The sequence below is a fragment of the Lentinula edodes genome, assembly GCF_021015755.1.
Source record: "Lentinula edodes strain Le(Bin) 0899 ss11 chromosome Unknown C8R40scaffold_65, whole genome shotgun sequence".
Taxonomy (NCBI): domain Eukaryota; kingdom Fungi; phylum Basidiomycota; class Agaricomycetes; order Agaricales; family Omphalotaceae; genus Lentinula; species Lentinula edodes.
This window is the reverse complement of record NW_025764371.1, coordinates 87,468-105,038: the sequence shown is the minus strand read 5'-3', so window position 1 is coordinate 105,038 and position 17,571 is coordinate 87,468. Positions and strand designations below refer to the sequence as shown.

Genomic DNA, 17,571 nt, shown 5'->3' with positions numbered 1-17,571 from the left:
TATTTTTGTTGTGGATAGCTTATGCTATCCTATATATATCAATTTACGAGCTCTCATGCTCATGTTTATATTAATTTGGATGAGTGAACTTAAGTCTCAATTAATTTGAATGAATTCTTATAACCATGGTTCACTCAATATCCTTATCAACTCGATTCTTGTTTTAATTTGATTGAGTGCTTGCGAATTATTGAGCTGACTCTGAGTTCCACCTTTGAATAGGGGTTCAAAGTAAGACTCCAATTCCGGATCCTGGCATGAATTTTCATGCGAGATCAGGTCCGCAAGACTTTACTGTCTTCATTGTCCTGAGTGCTCAAGTCGATCTCCGTTCGCCATTGATCATAACAACGTCGGGAGGTATTCTCAACTCCACTTTCAGGTTCTGAGCGCAGTTTCTTTACTCATTCCGCTTATTTTGACCTTCTGTATGATTGCTTTGATCAATTCTGGGTCACTGCATTCACAATACCATTCAATCTGATTGCAAAACTATTAGTCTAATTGAAATTTTGTAAATTTTCAATTAAATCGATATCCTCCTCCCCCAAACTAAAGAATCCAACTGTCCTCAGTTGTCTCAATTTGGTCAGGAGCTTGATTTCACTGTTTCGGTATAAAAGCTCAGGCCAATTGACTATCAATATGCCATTCGTTCCAAGTCGACTTGCATTAGTCGAACTCAGTCAAGCTCTCATTCCATACAAAGTTCCATCAACATCTATCATCGTTCATCCTAGCATGCCTATCCATCACAAGAAGGATCTTGACATTGCTCGAGTTGCTGAGCCCCACTTGGGTGCTTTGCAGCAGCTACTTGCTTCGTACAAAGGCAAGAAGACGAACAATCCCAACAAGGCAACAATTTCTGTACTTCGTCGGTCCACCGAGTATCTTCATGATCTCTTGGTATGTATTCTTCATTCAATTTAATTGATACGTATTAATTTAAATCGCTTATTCCCAGGAAAAGCCTGTTACACTTCGTAGTCATGTTAGATAGATTTCTAACTTGACTGCTCGTCAGAGCATTTGTAAGACCTGGGTCAAAATGGGTCTTAGGGTAGGTTTGGTATACGAAGTTTTATGTTGTAGCGTGCTAGGAGCAGGCTGGAGCTCGAAGGGAGCTACGAGAACCGCGACCGAGGCCGGGAATGACCTAGTAGTGCCTGGAACGACGAGATGATGACCCTTGAGGGGTTTCCTAGGAGGTCCAGGGAGGTCCCTAAGGCGTAGGGAGGTTAAGGAAGAGTGCGGGACCGTACGGTATTGCGTAGTAGGAGTTGTACTCGCTAGAACGTCAATATAGGATTGAGTAGGTCGTGTATGCAACTGGGTCTCGAGAGTGTAAGCTCCCGAGAAGGGATATGTCAGGGAGGGTAGGTCCCTGGGGGCTGAGCTTGAGGATGGACGTCCTCGAGTGTGGGAGGTGGTAACGGAGAAGCAATACATAGTCCGACGTGAGGGGTAGCTTTGACGTTACCTAGATCGAGGTCCCGAAGCTTACGAAGTAGCTAGGGAGCTCTGGGAGGTTTGGGGAAGGGTAGCTCACCAAGACGGGTAGGCGTTGGGGAGCTTTAGTAATGTTCGAGTGAGCTCGGGGACTCACTCGGAAGGCTTAGACTTGAAGTGAAAGCGTATATTCGATCGTATAGATGATCAGAGAGACAATAGCCAGAAGTAGAGAGAAACAGAGGTAGAGAAACAGAGAGTAAAGAGAAATCCGTATGGTTAGCAGGTACAAAGGGACAGGGACTGGACCTATGCAAAAGGGTGTGTGTTCAAAATATACCAAGCTGGGGCTTCGGGACGTATCAGAGCTACTTAAATAGGTACAGGAAGTGATCAAGGGAACATCAGGGGCCATGAGGCGTGTAATCGAGATTAGTATCTTAATGGGGTAGGTGTAGGAGGGTTTCGACGCGTGTCGGGGGAGGTTTAGGAGCTGTCTTGGATAGGTACAGGCGTGGATCTGGGGAGGTACGGGCGTGGATCGGTGCTGAGGGGTGAGAGTGTTTGGCTGATACTGGGGCTGTCCTGGTCGTCACCATTAAGAGGGCTGTGGATAATGGTCGAGGCATGACATTACCCCCCTCTTAGTCCTCCGCGCCCTCGAGGAGGACCTGTCGCGTACCCGTGGGAAATCACCTGATGAGCACGTGGTGTTTTAGAAGCTTTTTTTCGTTGAAGTCCTTCCTTCTTTTTCACTACTCTTTCTCGTCTACAACTTCGTGTTCCACGAGTAAAACTTGTGTCAACATGTCTTCTTCGCCCTCAAAAGCTCCCTCTGCCGCTGGTCCTTCTCGGTTATCCCTACCTCGCTCGTCTTCCGAGGGGGAGGTTGCATCTGATGGGGAGGTTGAACAAGACCAACTGGCATTTACGATCGAGTCGCCCTCAATCCCCCAACTCCAGTTGTTCGAGAACGTCTTCAATACCGGAAAGTCGCTGGCGGCCTACTGTCGGGATGACCCCCTCTGGTCTACCTTGGCGGCTGTGGCCCTGCCCTGCTCCAATTGCACCAAGCATCCTGAAACCTGCAAGGTTCCTGAAGGTTCCCCTCGGTGTGCATTCTGCACTGGTAAGAAAACTTGCAGCCTAGGCAAGCTCCTTCGGCACCATTATTTTGCTCGTCGTTGCAATCAAGATTTGGCCTACAGCCGCCGATTTTTGGAGATGCATGGTACTCCGGCGCAAAGGGTGTCCTGGACCATTCCGGGAGACATTTGGCGTAGGTATGATGAGGTGCTGCATTCGAGCACGTCCGCCACGAAAGTCCTAGTGGAGCTGAACATGCTCGATGAGCAGGACAGTCGAGCGATAGATAGGTCCGAACTCAGGCGCTTCCAAGAAGCTCAGGAGCAGGAGACTTTGTTAGCTGCCAAGAGGAAGCATGTCAACGACCCTCCTTCGTCAAAAGTTCGTCCCAAGAAAAGGCGGTTAGCGAAAGTTGTTGGGGAGCGCCGAGTGGAGGAGCCTGTAGTTGAGGAGGTTCCCCGACTGATCCGCCTGGTCATCCCACCCTCGCGCCTCGCACCTTCTGATCCCGGTTCAGCTCCGTCGGCCTCCCAGCATCCTGTGGCCCTTCCCTTGGTCTCCCCTCATGCGACTGGGCGGCTTGGTTCGGTTCAGGACCCTCCTCCCTTGGCTCGATTAGCCGACCTTGTGGATCAGCGAACCGGTTCCCAAGCGGAGGTGTCTACCCGTTCCTTGGGACCGGGTTTTTCCAGTATAAAGGCCTCCCGCGAGGACCCAGCTGTTCCCAAAATGTCTCCCGTCGTTCGTCCTCCACTTATTCCTCGCATCCTCTCTCAGCATCCCTATCGTGTGGAAAATGAACGTCTTGCTGCTCGTGTTCGTCTGCTGGAGTCCCAGCTGGCTTCTTCCAGACAGGAGAACGCCACTCTTACCTCCGCTCTTCGTGACACTTCCGTTTCCTTGGAAGCTCGTCAGGGCGAGTTAGATCAGCTCCGGGAGTCCGTGTCTTCTGCAGCTCAGCAGCAGGAGCTACACGATCGTCTCCTGGATCAGGTTGAGACGTTGAAGCGTGCCTTGCCTGGACCTCCTAACGAAGTATGTCATCACCTTTTTCCTTAGTGATCAATTGCTCATTTCTCTCCCAGTCTTTAGTGGATAGGTTTCGGGCACTAGAGGAGGATCTTCGTCTTGCTCGCGAGAGTCGGGCCAAGTATTTGTCCCGTTTCGAATCTTCGAACAGGCGCAACGAGGAGCTTGAAACGTCCTTAGTTCAGCAACAATCCTTGGTGGACGAGTCGAATGCTCTGGCTGTTCGGCAGCGGAAGAAAATCGAAGCCCTGCAAGAGGAGGTCCACCGCTTCCGGGAGCGTGCTCTCTTCGCAGAGAAGATGATACGTGAATATCCCGAACAGGGATCTTATTCTGTCTCCCTCCCTCCTTTGTCGGAGGTGCACGGGGAGTTGAACGAAGCCTTGGCTTCCCTTCGTCGTATCGCCACCTTCGCCCACCGACTCTTCCGCTGTGATCCCACTTCCGTCCTCCACCAGCACAATCGATACGTGGGTGTGATTATTGATGCGGTGATCTTGTTCCTTCGACGTGGTTTGGATGCCTCGGACAAGGACGTGCTCGCCCTTAATCTCCAGCTTGCACTCCAGTACATGGAAGCTGCCCATTTCATTCACGCCGAGCTCCACCTTCGATCTCTCAGTAGCATCCAATGGTTCTTTGCTAATGCTGCTGAGAGGGAGGAGGGTATCTATCGTCTCGTTCTCGCCCATTCTCGTTTCTCGGACGACGCCCCCTTTCTCAACGTTGCGCAGCATGCCGGCTTTATTGCTCTCTTCAGCGACTCTCTCGAACCCCCTCTGCATTGCCGCATGTTTGCTCTAGAAACGGCTCTTCCTTATCATGGCGCTGGTAATTGGGAGGACCTCGTCCCCGCAGTTCCTAGTTTGGATACTCTTATGCAGGAGTGGGAAGCAATGATGTCGAGTTATATTCGTTTCGTGACCGAGCCTCCCTCACCCCAGAGAGATCCTCAAGGAGAAGATAGTGCTCATCACGAGGAGGTCTCCGCCTTGCAGGAGAGGGAGGGTGGAGGTCAGAAAAAAGGTAGTGTTCATCCCGAGGAGGTTTCCACTTTGCAGGAGGGAGAGGGTGGAGTTACTGCCGCCATTCCTTTATTCCTCCCTGAACCTCTCTCCCCTACCCCCGTTGCTTCAGCTGCTTCCCCTCCTTCCCTTCCTCCCCGCTTCGGCTCTGTAGCGAATCTGGTCATCGATATGACGGCGGACGAGGACGATGATGACCTTTATGAGTCTCCGGGTTCTTTCGAGCGTCGCAGCCATTCGGAGGGTAACCCGGGTGAGGATGATCCTATGGAAGATGGACCAGTAGTTCATTGAAAGGAGAGCGTTCTGTAGCCTCGTAGATCGTCGCGTACTTGTACTCTTATTCCTGTCCCATAGATTTTCTTTTTACTTCTTGTTCTTCTCTATAATTTTGTTAATCAAAGGAAACGTTTTTCGTACTGTGTGGAAATCAATAAGAGTAAAATTGTGGTGCATCCAGGTTGCATGAACCCTCCAATGCACGCTATCGTTAGTTAGTCGTGAATATCATGGGGTTGTCACCCCCGTTGGTTCTTCGTTATCCTCATTCAAACCCAGTGCTCCCTGCTACTCTGTAGAGCATTAGGAATCGAGTCCCGACTATCCACTGCGTATCACCCACAGACAGATGGACAAACGGAACAAGTGAACCAATCCGTGGAAGCGTACCTCCGAATCTATTGCTCCTACGACCAAGACGACTGGGACCTCCTCCTACCAATGGCCGAATTCGTATACAACAATACCCCAAACACGACTACAGGTGTCTCACCATTCTTCGCCAACAAGGGTTATCATCCAAAGTTGTCCATTACGCTGGAACAGGTGCAGGGAGCGGAGGTCAATGAGTACGCGTCCAACCTCAAGGAGCTACATGCGTACCTCCAGGAACGAATTGGGGTAGCTAACAAGGCCTATGCGAAGTACGCGAACCAAAAATGCCAGGAGGCCCCGGACTGGAAGGAGGGTGATCAAGTCTGGCTAAACATGGAGAACGTCAGGACTAGACGACCTATGAAGAAGCTAGACCACAAGTGGACAGGTCCCTATACGATCTTGTCGAAAGTAGGAAGTCATGCCTACCGACTGGACCTCCCTGGGGACCTCCACAAGATTCATAATGTGTTCCATGTCGACAGGTTGAAGCATCACTTCCACGATAAGTTCAGACGACAGAACTCCCCCCCTCCCCCAGTCTTTATAAAAGGGAAGGCGGAACATTTCGTCGAAAGCATCCTAGACTCAAAACCAATAAGGGGACGACCAGGGGAGGTAGAATACCTGGTAAAATGGGAGGGGTACAGCGACGACTTCAACTCCTGGGTAGGATGGGGAGGTATGGGGGGCTCGATTGAGCTCCTACGAAATTGGCATCAACAGCATCCGAGGAAACGCCAGCCATCGCGTCTGCAATGGACTTCGCTGGAGCAGGAGGCAAGGGAAGATGAGGAGGAGGACGGAAAGGGTAGCAGGGAGCACGGGGTTTGAATGAGGATAACGAAGAACCAACGGGGGTGACAACCCCATGATATTCACGACTAACTAACGATAGCGTGCATTGGAGGGTTCATGCAACCTGGATGCACCACAATTTTACTCTTATTGATTTCCACACAGTACGAAAAACGTTTCCTTTGATTAACAAAATTATAGAGAAGAACAAGAAGTAAAAAGAAAATCTATGGGACAGGAATAAGAGTACAAGTACGCGACGATCTACGAGGCTACAGAACGCTCTCCTTTCAATGAACTACTGGTCCATCTTCCATAGGATCATCCTCACCCGGGTTACCCTCCGAATGGCTGCGACGCTCGAAAGAACCCGGAGACTCATAAAGGTCATCATCGTCCTCGTCCGCCGTCATATCGATGACCAGATTCGCTACAGAGCCGAAGCGGGGAGGAAGGGAAGGAGGGGAAGCAGCTGAAGCAACGGGGGTAGGGGAGAGAGGTTCAGGGAGGAATAAAGGAATGGCGGCAGTAACTCCACCCTCTCCCTCCTGCAAAGTGGAAACCTCCTCGGGATGAACACTACCTTTTTTCTGACCTCCACCCTCCCTCTCCTGCAAGGCGGAGACCTCCTCGTGATGAGCACTATCTTCTCCTTGAGGATCTCTCTGGGGTGAGGGAGGCTCGGTCACGAAACGAATATAACTCGACATCATTGCTTCCCACTCCTGCATAAGAGTATCCAAACTAGGAACTGCGGGGACGAGGTCCTCCCAATTACCAGCGCCATGATAAGGAAGAGCCGTTTCTAGAGCAAACATGCGGCAATGCAGAGGGGGTTCGAGAGAGTCGCTGAAGAGAGCAATAAAGCCGGCATGCTGCGCAACGTTGAGAAAGGGGGCGTCGTCCGAGAAACGAGAATGGGCGAGAACGAGACGATAGATACCCTCCTCCCTCTCAGCAGCATTAGCAAAGAACCATTGGATGCTACTGAGAGATCGAAGGTGGAGCTCGGCGTGAATGAAATGGGCAGCTTCCATGTACTGGAGTGCAAGCTGGAGATTAAGGGCGAGCACGTCCTTGTCCGAGGCATCCAAACCACGTTGAAGGAACGAGATCACCGCATCAATAATCACACCCACGTATCGATTGTGCTGGTGGAGGACGGAAGTGGGATCACAGCGGAAGAGTCGGTGGGCGAAGGTGGCGACACGACGAAGGGAAGCCAAGGCTTCGTTCAACTCCCCGTGCACTTCCGACAAAGGAGGGAGGGAGACAGAATAAGATCCCTGTTCGGGATATTCGCGTATCATCTTCTCTGCGAAGAGAGCACGCTCCCGGAAGCGGTGGACCTCCTCTTGCAGGGCTTCGATTTTCTTCCGCTGCCGAACAGCCAGAGCATTCGACTCGTCCACCAAGGATTGTTGCTGAACTAAGGACGTTTCAAGCTCCTCGTTGTGCCTGTTCGAAGATTCGAAACGGGACAAATACTTGGCCCGACTCTCGCGAGCAAGACGAAGATCCTCCTCTAGTGCCCGAAACCTATCCACTAAAGACTGGGAGAGAAATGAGCAATTGATCACTAAGGAAAAAGGTGATGACATACTTCATTAGGAGGTCCAGGCAAGGCATGCTTCAACGTCTCAACCTGATCCAGGAGACGATTGTGTAGCTCCTGCTGCTGAGCTGCAGAAGACACGGACTCCCGGAGCTGATCTAACTCGCCCTGACGAGCTTCCAAGGAAACGGAAGTGTCACGAAGAGCAGAGGTAAGAGTGGCGTTCTCCTGTCTGGAAGAAGCCAGCTGGGACTCCAGCAGACAAACACGAGCAGCAAGACGTTCATTTTCCACACGATAGGGATGCTGAGAGAGGATGCGAGGAATAAGTGGAGGACGAACGACGGGAGACATTTTGGGAACAGCTGGGTCCTCGCGGGAGGCCTTTATACTGGAAAAACCTGGTCCCAAGGAACAGGTAGACACCTCCGCTTGGGAACCGGTTCGCTGATCCACAAGGTCAGCTAATCGAGCCAAGGGAGGAGGGTCCTGAACCGAACCAAGCCGCCCAGTCGCATGAGGGGAGACCAAGGGAAGGGCCACAGACGGATGCTGGGAGGCCGACGGAGCTGAACCTGGATCAGAAGGCGCGAGGCGCGAGGGCGGGATGACCAGGCGGATCAGTCGGGGAACCTCCTCAACTACAGGCTCCTCCACTCGGCGCTCCCCAACAACTTTCGCTAACCGCCTTTTCTTGGGACGAACTTTTGACGAAGGAGGGTCGTTGACATGCTTCCTCTTGGCAGCTAACAAAGTCTCCTGCTCCTGAGCTTCTTGGAAGCGCCTGAGTTCGGACCTATCTATCGCTCGACTGTCCTGCTCATCGAGCATGTTCAGCTCCACTAGGACTTTCGTGGCGGATGTGCTCGAATGCAGCACCTCATCATACCTACGCCAAATGGCTCCCGGAATGGTCCAGGACACCCTTTGCGCCGGAGTACCATGCATCTCCAAAAATCGTCGGCTGTAGGCCAAATCTTGATTGCAACGACGAGCAAAATAACGGTGCCGAAGGAGCTTGCCTAGGCTGCAAGTTTTCTTACCAGTGCAGAATGCACACCGAGGGGAACCTTCAGGAACCTTGCAGGTTTCAGGATGCTTGGTGCAATTGGAGCAGGGCAGGGCCACAGCCGCCAAGGTAGACCAGAGGGGGTCATCCCAACAGTAGGCCGCCAGCGACTTTCCGGTATTGAAGATGTTCTCGAACAACTGGAGTTGGGGGATTGAGGGCGACTCGATCGTAAATGCCAGTTGGTCTTGTTCAACCTCCCCCTCGGAAGACGAGCGAGGTAGGGATAACCGAGAAGGACCAGCGGCAGAGGGAGCTTTTGAGGGCGAAGAAGACATGTTGACACAAGTTTTACTCATGGAACACGAAGTTGTAGACGAGAAAGAGTAGTGAAAAAGAAGGAAGGACTTCAATGAAAAAAAAGCTTCTAAAACACCACGTGCTCATCAGGTGATTTCCCACGGGTACGCGACAGGTCCTCCTCGAGGGCGCGGAGGACTAAGAGGGGGGTAATGTCATGCCTCGACCATTATCCACAGCCCTCTTAATGGTGACGACCAGGACAGCCCCAGTATCAGCCAAACACTCTCACCCCTCAGTACCGATCCACGCCCGTACCTCCCCAGATCCACGCCTGTACCTATCCAAGACAGCTCCTAAACCTCCCCCAACACGCGTCGAAGCCCTCCTACACCTACCCCATTAAGATACTAATCTCGATTACATGCCTCATGGCCCCTGATGTTCACTTGATCACTTCCTGTACCTATTTAAGTAGCTCTGATACGTCCCGAAGCCCCAGCTTGGTATATTTTGAACACACACCCTTTTGCATAGGTCCAGTCCCTGTCCCTTTGTACCTGCTAACCATACGGATTTCTCTTTACTCTCTGTTTCTCTACCTCTGTTTCTCTCTACTTCTGTCTATTGTCTCTCTGATCATCTATACGATCAAATATACGCTTTCACTTCAAGTCTAAGCCTTCCGAGTGAGTCCCCGAGCTCCCTCGAACATTACTAAAGCTCCCCAACGCCTACCCGCCTTGGTGAGCTACCCTCCCCCAAACCTCCCAGAGCTCCCTAGGTACTTCGTAAGCTTCAGGACCTCGATCTAGGTAACGTCGAAGCTACCCCTCACGTCGGACTACGTATTGCTTCTCCGTTACCACCTCCCACACTCGAGGACGTCCATCCTCAAGCTCAGCCCCCAGGGACCTACCCTTCCTGACATATCCCTTCTCGGGAGCTTACACTCTCGAGACCCAGTTGCATATACGACCTACTCGATCCTATATTGACGTTCTAGCGAGTACAACTCCTACTACGCAATACTGTACGGTCCCGCACTCTTCCTTAACCTCCCTACGCCTTAGGGACCTCCCTGGACCTCCTAGGGACCCCCTCAAGGGTCATCATCTCGTCGTTCCAGACACTACTAGGTCATTCCCGTCCTCGGTCGCGGTTCTCGTAGCTCCCTTCGAGCTCCAGCCTGCTCCTAGCACGCTACAACATAAAACTTCATATACCAAACCTACCCTAAGACCCATTTTGACCCAGGTCTTACAACTTGATATTGTCTTACATACATATTCTGACTGATGCGAAGGCTTTCGCTTGCATTTTCTTGCTCCATATACAAGTGTTTGTCACTTAATACTGCACGTGTCTTACATGAGGCCCCTCAACTGTCCTTCTTAAATCCAATCTCCAAGAGAAGCCACTAAAATTATTGCATTGTCAACCTGGTATGGATCCACAACATCCAGAGGGGTCAATCAACCAGCGGTCACTGGTATTGTCCATCATATTGGCTCAAAGATCGTTGGCTGACAGTTTTCTAGGACCCGGAGCCGGATCAGATCCCCGACTCTTTTGACACGCTACTCAGCTCTCAGTCAAGACAATCGCCTGCACAGAGTGATCCTTCTCTGAGAAAAGTATTGAATTCACTGTCTCAGAGTACTACTCGCAGAAGAAGTAGGGATTATTTCAATAAACTTGTAAGTGTCGGAATCTGTCATAAAGTACGCAGCCCCTATCATTTTCCTTTTCTCACCGTCTCGACGCCTTTACTTGTACGATACATCATCCCATCACTGTCAAACCCCCATCGATTACTGATCCACCTGACCCATCTTCTCCTTCTACTGGCTTCCGCCACCTTCCTTGTTCCTAAACTGTACAGTATTACATCGTTGTTTCTTGCAGACCGGATTATGTATATATAGCCAACCCTCCACAGCCTGGTCCCTTATCTTGACCTCTCTGTCATTATCTGGGACCAGGTATGTGCTTACTTATTATTACCTATGACTACAATACTCAATATATCTCTGTCATTATCTGGGACCAGCCTGCCGCCGTTCTGCTTAGTCGCTCCGCCTTGTTGCCTTGTTCAGTTGCTCCACCTCGCCATTCTGCTTAGTCGCTCCGCTTCCCCGCTCCGTTAGTCACTCCGCCTCTGCCGCTTCGTGACAGAATCGTCCTATATAACGTGCTCATTTTAAATCTTCTGTTTAGGTGATTGATCTGGGACTTCAAAAAATCCTGCTGAATGCAGGCATCTTGAGCTACTTGTTGTTTACATTGAAAATGCTCTGGAAGCTATCAGTAATGTTTCGTAGTCAGTCCCATTCCGTCGCTGTCGGATTCGTGGTTCCAAGTGTTGCGACATATGTTTTTGTCCAACGCAATACTGCGAGTGAAGTCAAAGAGACTGTAAGCATCATAAGTATATGTGTCCCTGTTGAATATACTCATTTTCATGACTGGGTATGGGTATCTTGCGAGCTGCTGTCGACGTCACAATTCTCGCAGGTGCTTTCATCTGCACTTTTGCTGTGTGGTCCATACTTTCCCTCATCGGAGACTTAGGAGCAGTGGTTTTCTTAGCGGTAACTTTCGCAATGCGGTACTTTATTGGCAATTTGTAATGTCCACTTCACGATGATGTATTCATTTTCATATGCATCTCTGTCAACGTATATGTTCCCACTTCGGAAAATTGGGTGCATCGAGTTTTTTTGTCATACGCAGTGGCTTCATAACTGGATAGATCATTGTCGAGGTATTCTCTCGAGACGTTTGTTATATCATCGCACCCTTTCAGCCGGCAAAATATCATTATATTTCAACAACCATATTATGTATCACTTGAGCGTGCGCGCCAGATGAGAGAGTTGATTGCACTGTTTACAGAGACGTTTTTCAACAACACCAGTGCGTAAACTTTCTGCCAACTCATCAAGTTTCAAAGACTGTTCAACGAGCAACACAGTCAAATCTGAGGCAGATATATTTGGTGCAAGCGGTTCAGGCGAAGAGGACAATGAAGACTAAGGAAGGTTTTATTAGTTGGACAAAAAAGCCTAAGGGAGACTACGTACGGGAGCGTTTTTCAACCTTTCGGAAGTCAATTTCACGCCGTCCACAAAATACCAAAAGTATTTCGCCTAGAATAGATGATGTTGAGGTATCAGAAGGACTGATGTAGACACATACTTCATTAGTTGTGATTGCCTTCACACATTGGTCGTCGACCGTGTTGCAGCCAAGGGAAGCCAGAATCTCCGTTCTTAATTGATGTACTGAGGCCGTCACGTCGTGGAATACGCATTTCAAATGGTCCGTATCAACTTCCGCTTCCTGTACTGGGTAGTTAACGGATGTTAGGATCAGCGAGAAACTGAAGACTCACATATTGTGAACGCAGCCGTTGAACTACTCCACGGAGCTGAACAACTTCTTTGTGTTTGAGTAAGGCCTGTTCTTCTAGTAGCCTCAAGCGCATCGTGTTGGCTGATATTACACGAACTTTCTATCAAAGAAAGTTGGAGAGCAGTCAAGGAAGTGGCTTTAATGTAGCACTCACCGAACTCATGATCAACGGTGTTGTTAGGCGAGGGGAATTGAAAGGATCAAGTCTGAGGGCTGATAGCTTATAAGTAAAATCATCAGAGGTCTGAGCGTGTTCTTAGTGTAGGTATGAAGACAATGACCAATAGTGTGTCCCAAGAAAGACATTTATTCTAAGACAAAGCTGAATCACTTAAATGAAAGGGAGGGAGGTGAATGGCTACAATAGCTGATTATATTTTCAAACACTTTGTACTAACTACAATGGGGTGGGCATTCCTGAATCATTGTCGCGGAAAACCTCAGTGACCGAACATCAGAATTAGACAAAACAATCGAGAAGATCATACACATACCTTTGGGACAGGGTACACATGTGTGACGGAATTTTCTTTGACCAGTAATGTCAAATCGGTCCTGACGAAATGCGAGATCACATTTGACAACAGCACAGTCGAAGTTCTCCTCGTCGTTGGTATTTGTAAACATAACCACCCGCAATTGAGTGACCGATATAAATCATCCTCTTTGCTGATCGGTTCCATGACAATGGCCTCAATATACGTAGCTGCAATCAGATTCTGGGTAACAGGATGAGGATGAGTGTGTTTGATGATTCTATCGATTGTACCAGCGAGTATTTTTCCTTCGTTGCGGAAGATGATGGAATTTTGACGATACCCAGTGGAGTAAATTACCCGTCCAAGTGCCACTCCACCTAGAATATGGGCTTGTCGGGCTATTTTGCCATCCCAGTGCGAGGCTTGAACACCATACATCTTGCACAGTTGCTGCACAATGCGATCCAAAGTCGGCCTCTCGATACGAGTAGGGGTCTCATTGAACTCGGTACTGGACCAGGCCGATAAATCAGTACCAGCAAAAATACCACGATGATCTTCACGATCAATGTCGGTCAGCATCGTCAAGGCTTCACCAATCTCTTCCCGGATCTCCGGATAGTTGTTCAGTAACAACTGCAGATTGGCTATTTGACCATACGATTTCATCATCGTGCCTTCAACCTCCCCTAGAATGTACTATAAGTAAAATAAGAAGGCATGCTTGAGAGATGAGCTCACCTAAATGCCCATTCTTTTTTATCTCTTGCAACAGATGATTGATGCGCTCAAATACAGGGGTACTCCGAGCATGGCCTGGGCCCATGTTTTCCAAGTCACTTATAATATGAAGTGCGAGATGGTGGTTCGATGCAAGGGTGACATCAGGAAACAGCTCTAGAACACCATGTAGATAACTCAGGATACGGGCTTTGTAGTAGGCTCTTGAGCTCTGAGATGTCTCACGAAGGAAGATGATATGCATGCCACAGACCAGCTCCAAAAAGTTCAGCATCATCTGAAAATGACGAGATTGTGGTTGCTCTTTATTGCCATAGCCCCATACTCGAATCAGGGTCACGACTAAAGAGATCGAGCATACGACTTTATATTCATCAGCACTAAGCTTGCCTGCAGAAGGAATACCCCATCTTGAAGGTGCTGGTTGAATCCAACTGGGAAGCACAGAACGTGCCATATCGGCCCAAATTTCTGCTAGAAGATCCTTCCCAATGACATTCCGAGGAGAAGTTTGTTTGAGGATACTGTCACGATGCTCTTGACACTGTGAAAGTAAATGAATGACAGCTAAAAAAACAAGGATATTGCAAGTAAACTGACCCACAATATCAACCATCGTGCTAATTTCTCCTTTTTCAACGAGCCACCGGAAATGTTGGAGTCAAATGGGGGTATTCGATACTCAATACAAAGTTTCTCAAGATGTTTGAGTAGTTGAGACATCATTATGGACTTCGAGGGTTCATCCTCCTCGAAAATCCGTTTGAATTGGTTGTACCGCGTCTGCGAAGAATCCTCATCATCCCTGGCTCCGTTTTCTTGATGCTATTCAGAGATACTCAGAATGTATTCAATGCAGCTCAGGAGATATACATACATAGACCATGAGTCGTCTAGCAAGGGTTTTATTCGAGTCATCTAGGTTGTAGAGTATATTCAGATCTTGACACAACGCTCGAAGAATAATTTTTTTCTTGTCAAGTGAGGGGGGCCTAGCGTCGAGATTGAGTAATTTGGACTTGAGTTTTTCAAATGCCAAGTCTTTAGTGAAGACAAAAGGTGGTGCAGGCCGCAATGCGGGTGGTAGCACATCCGCACTTGCGACTGATGAAGCAATAGATGGTGCAACCGATGAAGCCACCGATGGAGCTCTTGATGAAGACCTCGAGTTCAAAGACTTCTCAAATCAGTCAGTATGTGAATCAGTTGTGAGAACGAAACGAACATACTACATCGGAAGCACCGGATTCTGGGACTTCAGCCGTGGCGTTACGCTAAAATGAGAGAAGCTAGAGCCAGCAAAAGTGTACAAAAGAAAATACCCACCGTCTCCATCGAGTTATCGCCTTCCCAACCATCCGGGACCTGATCATAGTCAAGAGAAGGGATTTCAGGTACTTGTGCAGATTCAACGATCAAACGCTGTACATAGTTAATTGCCCATTAGTAGTCAATGAGATTCAAAACTCACCCATTGCAAAATCTGGTCCACCATTTGTTGCTTGCTGCTGAGTCCTGTACGTAGCTTGAGATAGAAGCACAGGTACCAGAGAACCCCTCTCTTCTCTCCCAGTAAAATATCCCCTAAAGACTGCTCATTTTCTCGAATCTCATTCAAAAAATTGCGTAAGCTTGCGTTAGACAACTTCATGCATTTTTTGTCGGACATATCTGGATGAAGTCCATCCCCGCTGTTCCTCTCATGATCAATACCCCATATTTCACGAATGTGGGTTTTGAAAAGGCCAAGGTATCCAAAATGCATGTCGTCGATGACAGTGAAAAGGATGGGATCCCAATACGGCAGTTCCATCAGTTCTGTGAACCGAATTCCGTGAGCCTTGTAGATTGCTTCGCATCGTGCCCGTGAAGCGATCTTCCATTCAAAGGCCAGCTCCCTATGTTTCACAGGGTCCCGGATGATCCAAGTTTCTGGATTAAGGTTGTGGATATCACTGATTGGTAGGAGACATCGTCTGCAGAAGTAGGTATGATTGTGCGCAGCAAAGCCCGAAATCTGAATTGCAGCTTCCGTGTCACAAACTACGGGAAGCAGGACTACAAAAACCTTTCGACCGATATGATGACGTGCTGTACGTGTGTAGTACACACCTTCCCAGAAGGCCAGCAATTGCTTGACCAGAATCCGTAAGGTATGATTGACGTGGTGTTGTTTGGGTTTTCCGGGCATGACAGTGACCAGGAACATATACTCTTGTCAATATCGAAGATGCTCCGGTAGAGACAGAATTACTATGTACAAAGCCGTGGACTGGATCTGAGCGTGAGTTTCTCTTTGCCCAAATGGATTGAACCCGTCAAAGCCAAGACTCATTACAAGCCGTAGATCCGGATTTTCAGCAGGTCCTTTCCGAGAAGTTACAAACGGCTGCCCATCTACGCCCCTGAATCCACGAAAGACAACAGAATCCACGAAGTCTATTTCTGAGTCAGTCCTCGTTGGGAATGGGCGTTGCTGATGCTCTACGACAGCATCTTCGATGCCTGGAACAGCTAAGATTCTCCCGATCCATTCTTTCAGATCCTGAAAGACCTGCTTTCTAATCGGGGCCATGAATAAACGCTTTCCACTATGGCGAGTGTGCCACAATGTAGTCCCACACGGCGGTGAATCCGGGTGTAATCTCTCTTCACACACAGGGAAAGGAAGGTGTGCTTCATGTGCGTTCTCAGCATTTTTAAGGGCCTCGTCAGTGAACGGGGACAATGCATAACATTTCGGGCATGCAATTGCGACATGTAAAGTAGGATTGAGATCATATTGGTGGACAATAGTGTGTATATCCTTCGGTATCTGGAATGGAACTCTTGATTGAATCCCGTTTCTTCTCATAAACCCTCCGATGATGCCACGCAACAGTGCAAGATTTACCCGCATATGACGAACTGGACTCCGGAATTTGACATGCATGATCAGAGCGGCTACAAGGGTGGGAGTTGCATCTGTCATTTGCCTCTGAGAAAAGCGACGACCTAAGTAGATTTAGTCAATGCGACTGATGATGGGGTAGTACACATACTATTGTTAACCGTGGATCCATCACATCCGTCAGGGTAGGCCTGTAATATCCATTGTCTCTCCTTTATGCGATGGAGTTTGTCCAATGCTTCGCAAAGCTCCTCACCAACGTCTGCATCCCCAACTAAGCGCTGATCCAGCGGCGATGTTTGAATTGACTTGAGCAGGCTGCAAAACCTTGCCTCTGTATCCAAAAAGCGGTTGTTGGCGATAACAGTAGTTTTCAGAGCGAAGTCGCCAGAGTTCACTTGTAGAAGGGTTTCAGGATCTGACGATACGAAAAGGATATTCGGAGAAGGATCTTTGATGAAGGTGAGGCGAGTTTCGCAATCGTATAGAGTCTCCAAGCGCATGCGGATTTCGGATACTACGCATTGTAACCAGCCACCGGTGTCCTCATCATTTGAACCTGGGATAGGATTATAACTTCCGCCAGGTCGATTTGGATGTGGATGGTTGCTTCCGCTGAGAAGATGGTTTTCGGAAGGGGACGGTGACTCGGGTGCAATGTCAGACCCTGAAGCCTCTGGTACTACACCAAGCGATGTCGACACCGTTTGCAGCTTGTCGGCCCTACTGAGTAAAGTTTTCCTGAGACGTTCCTGATGCCGATGCTCAGTAAGAGCGGACTGGGGGACCAGTAATCCATCTGGATTTTGTTTGAGACAGTCTTGGCAACGACACGGCTGCAAATCCGAATTCCCAGAATTGATTCTATGACGGCGAGCCATTTCACGAGCAAGTTGAACTCGAAAGTGGAGTAACGGCACAAATAGTTCGAGCAAGAAACGGTAAAGCCTGATAGCCTGCTGCATTGATGAAGCGATGGAGTGAAATTAGCCACCTGTCACTGTGGAAATTTGGCTCTGATCTCCTATCGTGGGTATCAAAAACGTCAGGAAACTCTTGCGCGTTGCATATGGCAATAACTCACGTGGAAATAAAAGTGGAAGTAGAATTCGTGGGTGTCACAGAACCGCTCCCTG

General features: G+C 49.0%; 1 protein-coding gene across 1 annotated transcript; it reads right to left on the bottom strand.

The window, feature by feature from the left end:
* Nucleotides 1-11,757: 11,757 nt before the first annotated feature.
* Nucleotides 11,758-12,488, bottom strand: C8R40DRAFT_1074645 (uncharacterized protein; the record flags this gene model as incomplete). Its single annotated transcript, XM_046226745.1, has 5 exons — nt 11,758-11,865; nt 11,995-12,060; nt 12,110-12,253; nt 12,306-12,425; nt 12,480-12,488. The coding sequence occupies 5 exons, from the start codon at nt 12,486-12,488 to the stop codon at nt 11,758-11,760; spliced, it is 447 nt and encodes a 148-aa protein (XP_046079769.1).
* Nucleotides 12,489-17,571: the final 5,083 nt, after the last annotated feature.